The following is a 12,075-nucleotide window of genomic DNA, read 5'->3' on the forward strand; positions in this document are numbered from 1 at the left end:
ATACCGGTATTACCGGTGTTGTCAGAGGTCGATTAACCGGTGGGAAAATTTCCTCACCGTCACAACCCTACTCAGTATAATACTATTACATTAATAAATTGTTGATATTAAAATAAACTATTTAAAAAAGAATTTCAAAATATTATGAAATAATAAATAACTGAAAAATAATTTGATATTTGAAAATGTTAAAATTTTATTTATTCCTGTGATGCAAAGCTGAATTTTCAGCATCATTACTCCAGTCTTCAGTGTCACATGATCCTTCAGAAATCATTCTAATTTGCTGCTCAAGAAACAATTCTTACTATTATCAATATTTAAAATAGTTGCACTGATTAATATTTTTGCGAAAAACCAAAAAAAAAAAAAAAAGTTTTTCAAGATTCTTTGAACAGAAAGTTCAAAAGAACAGCACTTATTTGAAATAAAAATATTTTGTAATATGACAAATGTCTTTACTGTCACATTTGACCAATTTAATGCATCTTTATATATGTGTGTGTGTGTGTGTGTCTACTGCTCACCATGCATTTTTGAAGTGTGGCGGTGTGTACGTACCCCCTCTCTTCGAGGAATGCGAGGACCTGGAAGAGGTGGACCACTGCTTGGTCAGCTCTCCTCGTGCCTGCAGTGTGTCCCCCATGGTCCTCGTCGTGCCCTCGGCTTCGATGGAGCTGATGGCCTCCTTGGCTTCGTTCTCTTTCTCGGGGCTGGTGACGGCGCCGGTGTTCTCGCCGCCCTCCTCGTTGCAGCTGTACTGTGCCATCTTCTGTGCCAGAGCCAGCTGTGTCTCCAGCTCCAGCTGCCGGATATCCTCCATGGTCAGACCGTACCACTCGTCCTGCCAACACCAGGCCTGCCGATGAGCGCGTACCATCACCTTCCTCAGCCCTGATGGGAAGGTATCATGAGATTAATGCTCACAATAACACAAAGTGTAATTGTTTCGACAGTCACTACATGCAAACTAGTTTAGGGGGGGAAACAAATGTTTGCAGTAGATTTTTACATCTTCTAAAGATAATGTGTGTAGTGTTTGTTTTCAGCACTCCTATGCTACCGTTTTTGCAAGGTTGTTCATAATTTTTAATGCATTTATATGTGGTTGCTAACTTGTTCTGGATGGTTGCTAGGTTTACGAGTTGAGAAAAATATTAGAAAAAAAGAGCCTCTGACAACAGATGGTGATAAAATGTAACATGTTACAAAGTAGCATTTATAGGAGTAACATGTTACTTTTAAAAGACACTTTTCTCAATACTGCTATCAACCAAAGAAACTGTTTGTGTGCTACAAAGCAAGGGTTGATGTGTGGTTTGGCTTATTTCCTTGTGCGATTTCCTCGACTGATTAAGACGTGTCAAAGACGCAGTTAACCAGTCTTTCAGATAATTGAACTTGGTAATGAAGAGACGTGCGAACAAAATTGTTTTCACAGCAGCCAGGAAAAAGCGAGAGGAAAATTGATCAAAATAAAAGGAAATCAGCCAAAGATGGGAAAGAGTTTCGTAAATGGGGAACGGCAACAGTCCGCTCGCAAATTATCAGAGAAAGGAGCCAATAAACAAGCCGATATCGAAGTAATGAAAAAGATTAAGCGGTGCTCGAACAGCACATGGAAAGGAAATTAATTTTGCCCTGTTGTAGTCAGGAGGAGGCGGTTCTCTGAGCGTTGATTTTCACTGGAGCCGCACTGCATCAATCTCGTTTTCATTAAGTGCAGGTTAATGATTAAGGGCTTTTTTCCTGACAGAATGCTTGACACCTGCTGCCCACCCACGCACAATGATAACAGGACGTTACCAAGCATCATTTCACGCAAATATGCAGCAGATGGATCAGCTGACTCATATAGAATTATTGGAGAGACAAATGTCCTCTCAGAGCTAATAACACTGGTGGACATATGGTAGAGGACACCACTGATAATAGCACTGGTGCTAAGTTAATAATAAATTCACTGGATTACCGAAAATATGCATTGTTATTTAATTTTTAAATGTTTCGTCTGAACATTTCCAAACACTTACCCACATCGTGAATGAAGCGCTCAATCTTGGACTGCATGCCCCAGTATCGAAACTCCACTTTACACAACTTGTAAGCGCACATGACGGGCATTTTGCCTGGGTTGTTGTTGATTTCCACGATCCAGTCGTCAGACAGGGGGCCCCGCTGGGTTTTATATGACTTGTAGAGTTTGGGGTCTTCCTCAGCCAGGTACTCATGAGGGGCGATGAATTCATTCACAATATCGATGGGATCTGTGAAAGACCATTGTTCCATTGGCAATCACAATTTTTTTGGGAGAACAAGGCACGAATGGTGAACAGGTTCATATTTAGTCTTTTATTGCAAACCAAATCAGTTCATCACAAAGACTTTATAAGACCTTCTGAAAGGTAATAACATGGACATTGAGGCTGTAAAACCTGGTTTATCTGTTAGTCTTATGCGTCATAAAGCTTTTCTTTTATTCAAGCAGCTTTGGCATAAGGAATAGAGTTGTTCCATTAAAAAAAAAAAAGATCACTACTTTTATGTCCATTAATGGAACTTTGTTTAGGAAAACTGACATGAAAATAGCATTGTTTGTATGTAGTGTGTATAGATTTCTTTTTACTCTTCTTTGTTTGCTAACTTGTCTTTTGCGAAAGGCAAAAGTCTCATCAACAATTCTAGGGCTGCAACTAACGATTATTTTGATAATCGATTCGTTGGCCGATTATTATTATCATTTTTTTTCCGATTAATCGATTAATCGGATCTTCTTCTTTCTTTCTTTTTGGACAAAAAACACTTCCACATTCTGCCCAATGTCCTTTAAACAAATGTGTCAACTGAATGCTATGAAAATAGTGCTTAACAATTTATTAGACACACATCATAATAAAGATAAAACACAAATATTTTAGGAAATAATAATCGATTTTATCGATTAGTTGTTGCAGCCCTAAACTATTCAAAGGAACAGTTCATCCAAAAATAAAAATCTGCTGAAAACTCACTCTCAGGTTATGCAAGATGTAGATGAGTTTGTTTCTTCATGGAAACACATTTGGAGAAATTTAGCATTACGTCACTTGTTCATCAATGGATCCTCTGCAGTGAATGGGTGCTGTCAGAATGAGAGTCCAAACAGCTGATAAAAACATCACAATAATCCACAAGTAATCCACACCACTCCAGTCCATTAATTAACATCTTGTGAACTGAAAAGCTAAATGTTTGTAACCATAAAACCATCACAAAAGTTTTTTTTAACTTTAAACCATCTCTTCTGGCCAAAATACCAGTCCATATTCCATAATAATGCTTCCTCCAGTGAAAAAGGCTGTTGTTCTCTCACGTCAAAATCCTGTTTAAATCTGTTTTCGCTTGTAAACGGTGCTTGATCTGTGCAAATCAATCTACTGATTCAGACGAGACCAGAGAAAGCAATAGTATAGACAGAAGTTAAAAACCCCTTGAAGGTTTTATAAATTTCAATTCACTTCACAAGATGATTATTTTTGGATTAATGTGATGTTTTTATCAGCTGTTTGGCTCTCATTCTGACGGCACCCATTCACTGCAGTGGATCCATTGGTGAACAAGTGATGACTGTTGAAGAAACGAACTCATTCACAGCTTGAATGACCTGAGGGTGAGTACATTTTCAGCAATTTTTCATTATTGGACGAACTATTAATTCAGAGCTGTAATCTTTACTGTGTTGAGAACCGAACTTTGTAAGTCTTCAATTATTCACAGTTGCAAGGTACAGATTGGTTTCTGATCTTGGGTTGTTTCCTGTTTGCAGACTGCCATGTCATCAGACGGCCTCTAGGTGTCTCCACAGCACACTCATGAAGGTACATGTTGTCAGTAAGGAATGGAGTTATGTAACAGCATTCACAGGGCGCTTCCTCCTGCAGTGCCTGCGTCTGTTTGCGTTCGGCTCAGAAAGCCTCCAGTACCTGGTCCCAGAGTGCAACGGGGCGCTCGTGCCATGGCACGCTACCCAACAGCAGCATGGTACTATGTCAATGAAGCCTCACGCTGTCTGCATCTTAAAACACTGAGGCATGATTCGAGAGCTCTTCCTGCTGGAATGCTTGAGACTGGTCTCACAAGCTAACAGGGCTCACGTGTTAAAAAGCATGCTGAGGACAGGACCTCTTGGAAATGCAACTGCTCAAGACGCCCAGTTGTGCTTTTGCAGTTCAAAAACTGTCAAAAGCAGCAAATATATGCATTAAGCAGAGTAAAAATCAAGAAGGTGCAACTGTACCTATATCCCGTTGCCTCTTTTCGGCCGAGGACATGTTGAAGACGTCATTCTGGCAACCCGTGTCCGGCTTGTAGTACGTCTCGATATCGATGGAAAACTTTTCGACGAAAGGACACGTGTAGCTGCAGGACAGGCGAGGAGAGATTAACTCTGATGTAATTTCATCATATCAGTGTCATGCCTTAACGCAACTGCTCTGCAGTGAGGTTCATGTGAGTTTATCCCTTCTTCATACCTACCATGACCTCTTTATTAAGTAACAGATATATGTTTATTGCAGTAGGAGTTGAGCTGAACTCAACGTGCTTTGATGCAACATTCCCTATAAAACCAAAAAGATGCTTTGAGAAAGTAAACATGGGTCTATTTTGATTCCATGTTGACTTCAAGATCAAAACAGGAAGGCCTGACTTGAATGTTAAAAGCTGATGTGGGTATTTACTGGAGTACTACTGAAAGCGAGCCAGAGGGTTTTATTATTAGGAGATAGCACACTCACCGTGTGCGGGTGTATGGGTAGGCGTTCCAGGATTCCTCTTCCACACGAAGAGCAGCTTTTGGCAAGATGGAGCGGAACCAGCTAGGGATGTGTTGGCCGATGTGGTAAACCTTATGGGTGTATTGACCAGAGCCGCCTGGGCCATCCCTGTAGGGTCGGTTCTCCAGGATCTCCACCCCACTGCCCTCGCCTTCACTCTCTTCACGACTCTTTTTCTGCAGGGAGGGAAAGGTCTGGGATAAGGGTTCACAGACTTCCAAATGGACCGTTATTATTATTATTATGAAGTCAAGTCACTTTTTTGTATAAATCTCTTTATACAATACAGATACTTTCAAATCAGCTTCACATTAATACAAAGGAAAATAACAGTGTTAATGTTGTAGAATTCACCAATTATGAAACCAATTAGATTTCAGCTATAAAAGCAGCTCTGCAAAAGATAATACTTCAGTGACAGTGTCAATGTTGCAAAATTCATCAACTATAAAATGAGTTCAATTCAGCTATAAGCAGCTCTAAAGAAGATAAGTGTTGATGCTGCAAAGTTAGTGTCGCTATCCAGCTCGATTCAGTTCATGTCATTCAAATGTGTTGTTTCAATTCAGATCAATAACTGCGTCAAGTTAATCAATTATGAAACTAATTAAATTCAGCTATAATCAGCTCTACAGGAGGCAAGTGTGTCAATATTCAACATATGTCAGTTCAATGATGATTCGATTCAGTTGAATGAGTGTAGATGTTGAAAAGTTAGTGTCATTACCAAATTTGTTGTTTCAATTCAGTTCAATAATTGTAAACATTGCAAAGTTCATCAATTACGAAACGAGTTTATCTCAGCCATAAGTAGCTGTACAGAAGACAATAGTGTTGTTATTTAGCTCAATTGTTTCCAATTTTAATTCAATTCAGTTGAATGAGTGTCGATGTCACAAAGTCATTTAAATGTGTCATTTCAATACAATAACAGTCAATGTTGTAAAATCTATCAATTCTGAAACAAATTCAATTCAGCTATAAACAGCTCTACAAAAGACAAAAGTGTCATTATACAACTCAGGTCAGTTCAATGTTCATTCGATTCAGTTGAATAAGTGTCGATGTTGAAAAGTTAGTGTAATCAGTTCAATTACTCAAATTTGTTGTTTCAATTCAGTTCAATAACTTTGTGTCAATGCTGCAAAGTTGATCAATTCTGAAACAAGTTCAAATGAGCTATAAATGGCTCTACAAAAGACAATAGTCACCATTCACCTCAATTCCATTTAAATTTGTTGTTTCAACTCAATTCAATTACAGTTGTCAATGCTGCAAAATCTATCAAATATCAAACAAATTCAGCTACAAGCAGTTCTACAAAAGGCAACAGTGTCATTCTATTCAGTTCAATAACTGTCAATGTTGCAAAGTTCATCAATTCTGAACAAATTCAATTCAACTATAAACAGCACTACAGAAGAGAACAGTATCATTATTCCATTCATGTGCGTTCAATGTTGATTCAATTCAGCTGAATAACTTATATTGCAAAGTTACATTCTAAAAGTTATAATACATTACATTACATTCATTATCCAGCTCAATCCAGTTCAAGATATGTTCTCATCCAAAAGTGTCAGTGCAGTTTAATCGATAATATTACGCTGGAATCTTAAAACCTCCTTAGGAAACTCAATGTTAATGGAAGGTGACAGTCTATCCCAAAACAGAATTGACTCCAACCCAACAGAAGTCAACTACATGCGCCGCGCTATTGGTGCTGGCCAATCAAGGAACGCCACACCTTCAGCTTTGTCAGTAAGATAAGCCAAGACTCAGTGTGATTGCCAGCAGACAGATCTGTAAAAATAGGGTACAGTCTTGGCACAGCTTCTGAGCTGTGAATTCTGGGAGAAGGCCCACTGTGCCAGTCAGGGTGACACATGCCATCATATCTGCCTCACTGAAGGTGGTCATATGAAGATAGTTGGAAGCATCCGGTGGCTAATTGCATACCAACTTATGAATCCATCAGGGACAAGTTTGGCCCACTTAGTTCCACTATGGCATTGCCACTATAGAGAAGAAGTTTGTCCTGGGCCCTGAATGTGAAGATAAAATTCAGAACACATTGCAAAACATCAGTTTTCATTTTGTACAGCATTTTTTACATTTCTATTTGAACTAATTGACATTGATATAGGTGTAATTATGTAATTGTTATACGTCCTCTATGTTTAAATAAAAGACGGATGACAGGCCAGTGAAGCTGGCACACTTGCAGGCCAGATGGCCACACAGATCCCATCAGCCGTAACTCTGCATTAGCAAGATGATAGTGGGGTGATTAAAAGCCGACAATGCTTGCTTAAGACCTTCATTAAGGTGAGGTTTGTTACAGAGATGCAGAAGAAAGTTATATCGTATTAATTTCGTCCGAGTGCTCTCATGAGATGACCGCATGGGCACTGGATGCCAACAAAGACTAAAGATGGAAAATGTGGCAATGATATTACTGCAGAAGCTGTTAGTATTTCTTTATAACCTAACTGGCAGATCTTCACTGATGTAATATATATTTTTTCAATAATATTTTTTATAATAATGTATATGTACATTTTTATTTATATTAAAGTGATATATTTAACAAGTTTGTCTGGGAATTTGGTTGAAGTTGAACGATAGAACGAACGATAGATAGATAGACAACAATAGAACGATAGAAAGAACGATAGAACTATAAAATGATAGAACAAATGAACGAGTGAATGAACAAACGAACGATAGAAATACAACGATAGAACAATATATAGCTTACTTAATTTCCCAGAATGCATTACTTGTGTTACAAAGTGTCTGTTTATTACAATTTAGTGACAATTCCTCTTCCTCTCATTTCAATTCCTATTGAACTTCCTGTGTGTCATGGCAAATTCAAATCAAATTCACACTCATGAATTGAAAGGAAGCTAATTCTTCAATTCTGAATTTTGCACGTGTGAGAATGGCATGCTTTTTGTAAAATGCAGTGCCAAACGACCTCGCCCCTGAGACGCCCCAGAAACAATCACTCTTGGCCTCTCAGTTTCAGGGGTTTCTAATGCATCCTCAATCACCGAATACGTGGTGAGTAATACATTTCCATTTTAAAAGCACAGGCCCGTGCCAGCGAGGGAATAGCAGTCATGTCTCGCTCAATGTCAGACCGCTGCTTCTCTCTCTTTCTGCCAGGCTACTGTCAAACTCACAGACTGCACTGTCAGGACTGATGTCAGACCGACACGTTCCACAGAAAGGCGTGTGAAGCAGCAGCCCGTTGGAGGCGATCCGCAGGTCTGGAGCTCACATGTGCTGAGCAGGAAGAAATGGGCCGTTCTCTCGTTAGAGAGGTGAGCTGTCAGCAGCTGGAGGTGGCAGGCGGGACAGACAGACAAATGGCAGGCGGGAGAGGGAACGGGCGGCAGAAGCGCTGGGCTGCGGTATCTGTTTTTGCTCATCCTCCCAGCGTGGCGTCGCCAGCACTTCATTATGGCGCTGACAGATGACATCAGGCCCCGCACCCGCTACAATCAATCCCTCGCACACACATGCACACACCTCAGAGAAGTGTGGTCTCGATAACATATGGCTGTGCAGTAGAATCATATTGCAATGTTTTCCCTACAATATTGCATTGATACTTTAGAGCGGCACTTTTCGACAGGTTTTGCTTCAGGACCCATATTTTTACATTAAATATTAAATGGCAAGCCATTTAACACAAAAACTTTTAACAAAACTGTATAAAATAAAAAGGCCATACAACTGCACGATCTAGGGGGAAAATATAACTGCAATATTTTAAGCTGTTTTTTTATTTAATTGATTTTTTATACTTTTTTGCTAAATCAGCTGAAACATGCTAGCAACATGCTATTCATGCTAAAAACAAGATGGCAACATACTAATCAAGCTAACAACATGCTAATCATGCTAGAAATATGTTAGCAACATGCTAGAATTATGCTAATCTAGCTAAAACATACTAACAAAATGCTAACTACATGGTAGTCATGCTAAAAACATGCTAACATATTAATCATGTTAAAACATGTTAACCATGCTAAAAACATGCTAGCAACATAAATCATGTTAATGTGCTAAATCATGTTAACAACATGCTATCAACATTTGTCTAATCTATCTAAACTTTAAGCTTTTACAACTGCTTCAAACTTTCAGGCTAGGCTTTCTCAAGCCAACTTTAAAGGGGTCATATGATGCGATTTCAAGTTTTCCTTTCTCTTTGGAGTGTTACAAGCTGATTGTGCATAGATAAGATCCCTGAAGTTGCAAAGACTAAAGTCTCAAAACCATTTCATTCATGTGTTTCATAAACACATAGTCCTTTCTGGATTACAATCCACCATCAAAATGATACATTTAATTATTCCAGCTGCTGTGAGAAAAGGCTATAAACGATCGGCCACCTGCAGGATCCTCACATGCGATAGCCTAGTAGCCGGGACAACTTCTTTATGTTTACAGACATGACGTAAATGACGCGACGGCATGCTCAAATTTGTGAAAACCTACCTGTACCGATCAAATTAGAAAACATTATTATAAGATAACCGTTGTGAATCGGGCTAAAGGCGATAGTTTTGAACACTGGCTGGTTATGTACTTGCTCAAATATTGATTTCGGATCATTTGTAACAAAAAAAAAAAGTTACGGACTGCAGCTTTAAAATTATGATTACAATTTTTTTTAAATCCGAGTTTGCTGTGCTTGTTTGTAGGGCTACACAATTTGGCCAGGATTTCATGATTATATAGCAATATAATAATAATAAATTATTATTATTACAAAATAAAAATATAAAAACAACTAAAGAAAAAGAAAAAGAAATATTACTACTGTAATTTTACTGTAAAATAAAAAACAAGTATTTAAGAAAAATAATATAAAAGTAATTTTATTTTACATTTCAACTGTAAAATTACAATACTAATATTAAATCTGTCTTAAAGATATAGTTAATCCAAAAATGAACCAAGAACCAACATTCTGAAAAATATATTGTATGTTCAACAGAAGAAAGAAACTCATATAGGTTTGGGACGACATGAGGGCAAGTAAATCATGACAATTTTCATTTTTGGGCGAACTGTCCCTTTAATTTCTTCATTACGCTAAACCACCAAATTTTTTATTGTAACAGAAAACCGCAGAGAGTCCAAAGCTTCTCTTTTGTTGAAAAGGGTTTCTCATTATGAGAAGATGGTTGCCACATGTTGCACTTACAAATGCATGATAAAGTGACCCAAAGCATATGCAGAGATGAGTTTGATAACTGAACTAAGCCATATTGTGATTTTGTTTCTCTTGATTAAGCGTGCAGCCCTATTTATTGTTATCGTGAACTGCTCAGGTTAAAAAAAGCACAGTTGCATTTAGCATTGTTGTTTTCTTTAACCACAAACTTATCAGTACAGACCAGTGACCGGTTTCTGGGTCACAACTCACTAGCTGAAGAACCAGTCTTTCAGAGCAATGTTTTTAAATAAACATCACCTCAGATCTTCAGTCTATGAGATGCTGAACTCACAAAAGTAAAGACAGATGATGATCTTGCTCATGCAATTCAATTTAGATATTGTGATGCATGTATTTAATCATTTGAGGAATCGGTGATGTCTGTGCAGGATGAGTAACGCACCTAAATGTAATACTTGTATTATTGACTTAGTATTTGCAAGTATTTTTAACGCTTAAACTAGGGGTGGGCGATATGGCAAAAAATATCATATCACGATTCACGGTTTTATCACGATTCTTTGTCATATTGGTTTTTCTATTTTGCAAGTTGTCTGAGCAGTACAGCCAAACTAATTTTCCAATTGTAAAAAAAAACCTTTCAAGGTAACAAAATATAAAAAAGAATGGCGGATATTTATGCTAAAATTAGGCGAAGATAAAAATTGTATTATTATAAAAATCTTATTATTGAAAATGTTATTATCTTATTATTATATCGTATTATTTTATCTTTGTTATTAAAAAATCAGAACAAAGATACACATTACAAATACACATAATATACAAATAAAACAAACAGTGCTTTATTTTCAGGCACAATAGGTGTATTTAGCATTCAAGAAATTGAATGAACAAATATAAAAATTTAAAAAACTATATAGATTGAGTCCTATTAAAGCAACTGGATTAAAGTTTCTCAGTCAAGAGTAGCGAGTGATTTTTTTCTCTTTGTGTTTTGTTGTTTTATTAACATTAAAGTAATAGTTCATCCTAAAATTAAAAATCGTCATCTGTCTGTCAGTTCTGTCAGAGTGTTTTATTTTTATACCATCATTTACTCACTCTCAAGTTGTTTTAAACCTTAATGAGTTTCTTTCTTCTGCTGAACATAAATGTTATGTTGAAGAATGTGGGTAACCAAGCAGTTGCTGGTCCCCAGTGACTTCCATAGTATTTTTTCCTACTATCAAATGTGGACCAGCAACTGTTTGGTTACCCACATTCTTCAAAATATCTTCTTGTTCAGCACGAGAAAGAAATTAATACAGGTTTGGGACAACATGTGAGTGAGTAAATAATGACAGAAATTACATTTTTGGGTGAACTATCCCTTTAATGACAGTCAACAGCATATTTAGTACTGTCCCTTTAAGACCTTACACGCAGGCACGCATCTGTTTTTCTTTCAACGGTTTACTTTCATTTTAGAGATAACCAGCTGAGTCTCTATGTAAACCTTGTGTGTTTTGACAGTATTAGCGCAAAAGATAACTTGGTTCAGTAATCAGGCGCTGTTTGACAGGTTTTTTAGTTCGCGCGCTTCATACATGCTGAGAAAACGTGCATATCAGAACAGCACACAAATTAAATGTGTAACCGGCAAGGCTTTAAAACACATGCAAATAATGTAATTTTGTGATCGCGAATAAGTGCAGTGTCCCGTGAGAGTAACTCTACCGCAGAGTTAACACTGATGTGAATGTATGTTGCATTGTACAGTAAATTAAAGGAGACATATTATGCCCCTTTTTACAATATGTAATATAAGTCTCTGGTGTCCCCAGAATGTGTCTGTGAAATTTCAGCTCAAAATACTCCACAGATAATTTATTATATCATTTTGAAAATGCCTATTTTGAGTGGAAGCAGAAACACTGTTTTTCGAGCCTGTCTCTTTAAATGCAAATGAGCTGCTGCTCCCAGCCCCCTTTTCCAGAATAGAGCTGCGACCTGCTAAAAACATCTGTTTTGGTTCTGATTATCATGTTTATCGCGCTGAAATCATGCGTTTTAAAC

At 37.6% G+C, this 12,075-nt stretch overlaps 1 protein-coding gene across 9 annotated transcripts in view; it reads right to left on the bottom strand.

Annotated features, from left to right (window-relative positions):
- pitpnm2 (phosphatidylinositol transfer protein, membrane-associated 2) overlaps positions 1-12,075 on the bottom strand; it is an 89,138-nt gene that overhangs the window by 44,066 nt on the left and 32,997 nt on the right. For all 9 annotated transcript variants that reach the window (XR_001637800.1, XM_016530650.1, XM_016530648.1 and 6 more), the window contains exons 3-6: positions 4,776-4,990; positions 4,277-4,398; positions 2,034-2,267; positions 562-894 (exon numbers count right to left, since the gene is read on the bottom strand). Coding sequence is in view for 8 of the 9 variants with exons in the window: in XM_016530650.1 (XP_016386136.1) it covers positions 562-894; positions 2,034-2,267; positions 4,277-4,398; positions 4,776-4,990 (904 nt within the window). In the remaining variant the exon portion in view is untranslated. The remainder of the gene's footprint in view (positions 1-561; positions 895-2,033; positions 2,268-4,276; positions 4,399-4,775; positions 4,991-12,075) is intronic.

Source organism: Sinocyclocheilus rhinocerous, unplaced genomic scaffold (genome assembly GCF_001515625.1).
Source record: "Sinocyclocheilus rhinocerous isolate Xijiao unplaced genomic scaffold, SAMN03320098_v1.1 scaffold874, whole genome shotgun sequence".
NCBI classification, from domain to species: Eukaryota; Metazoa; Chordata; class Actinopteri; order Cypriniformes; family Cyprinidae; genus Sinocyclocheilus; species Sinocyclocheilus rhinocerous.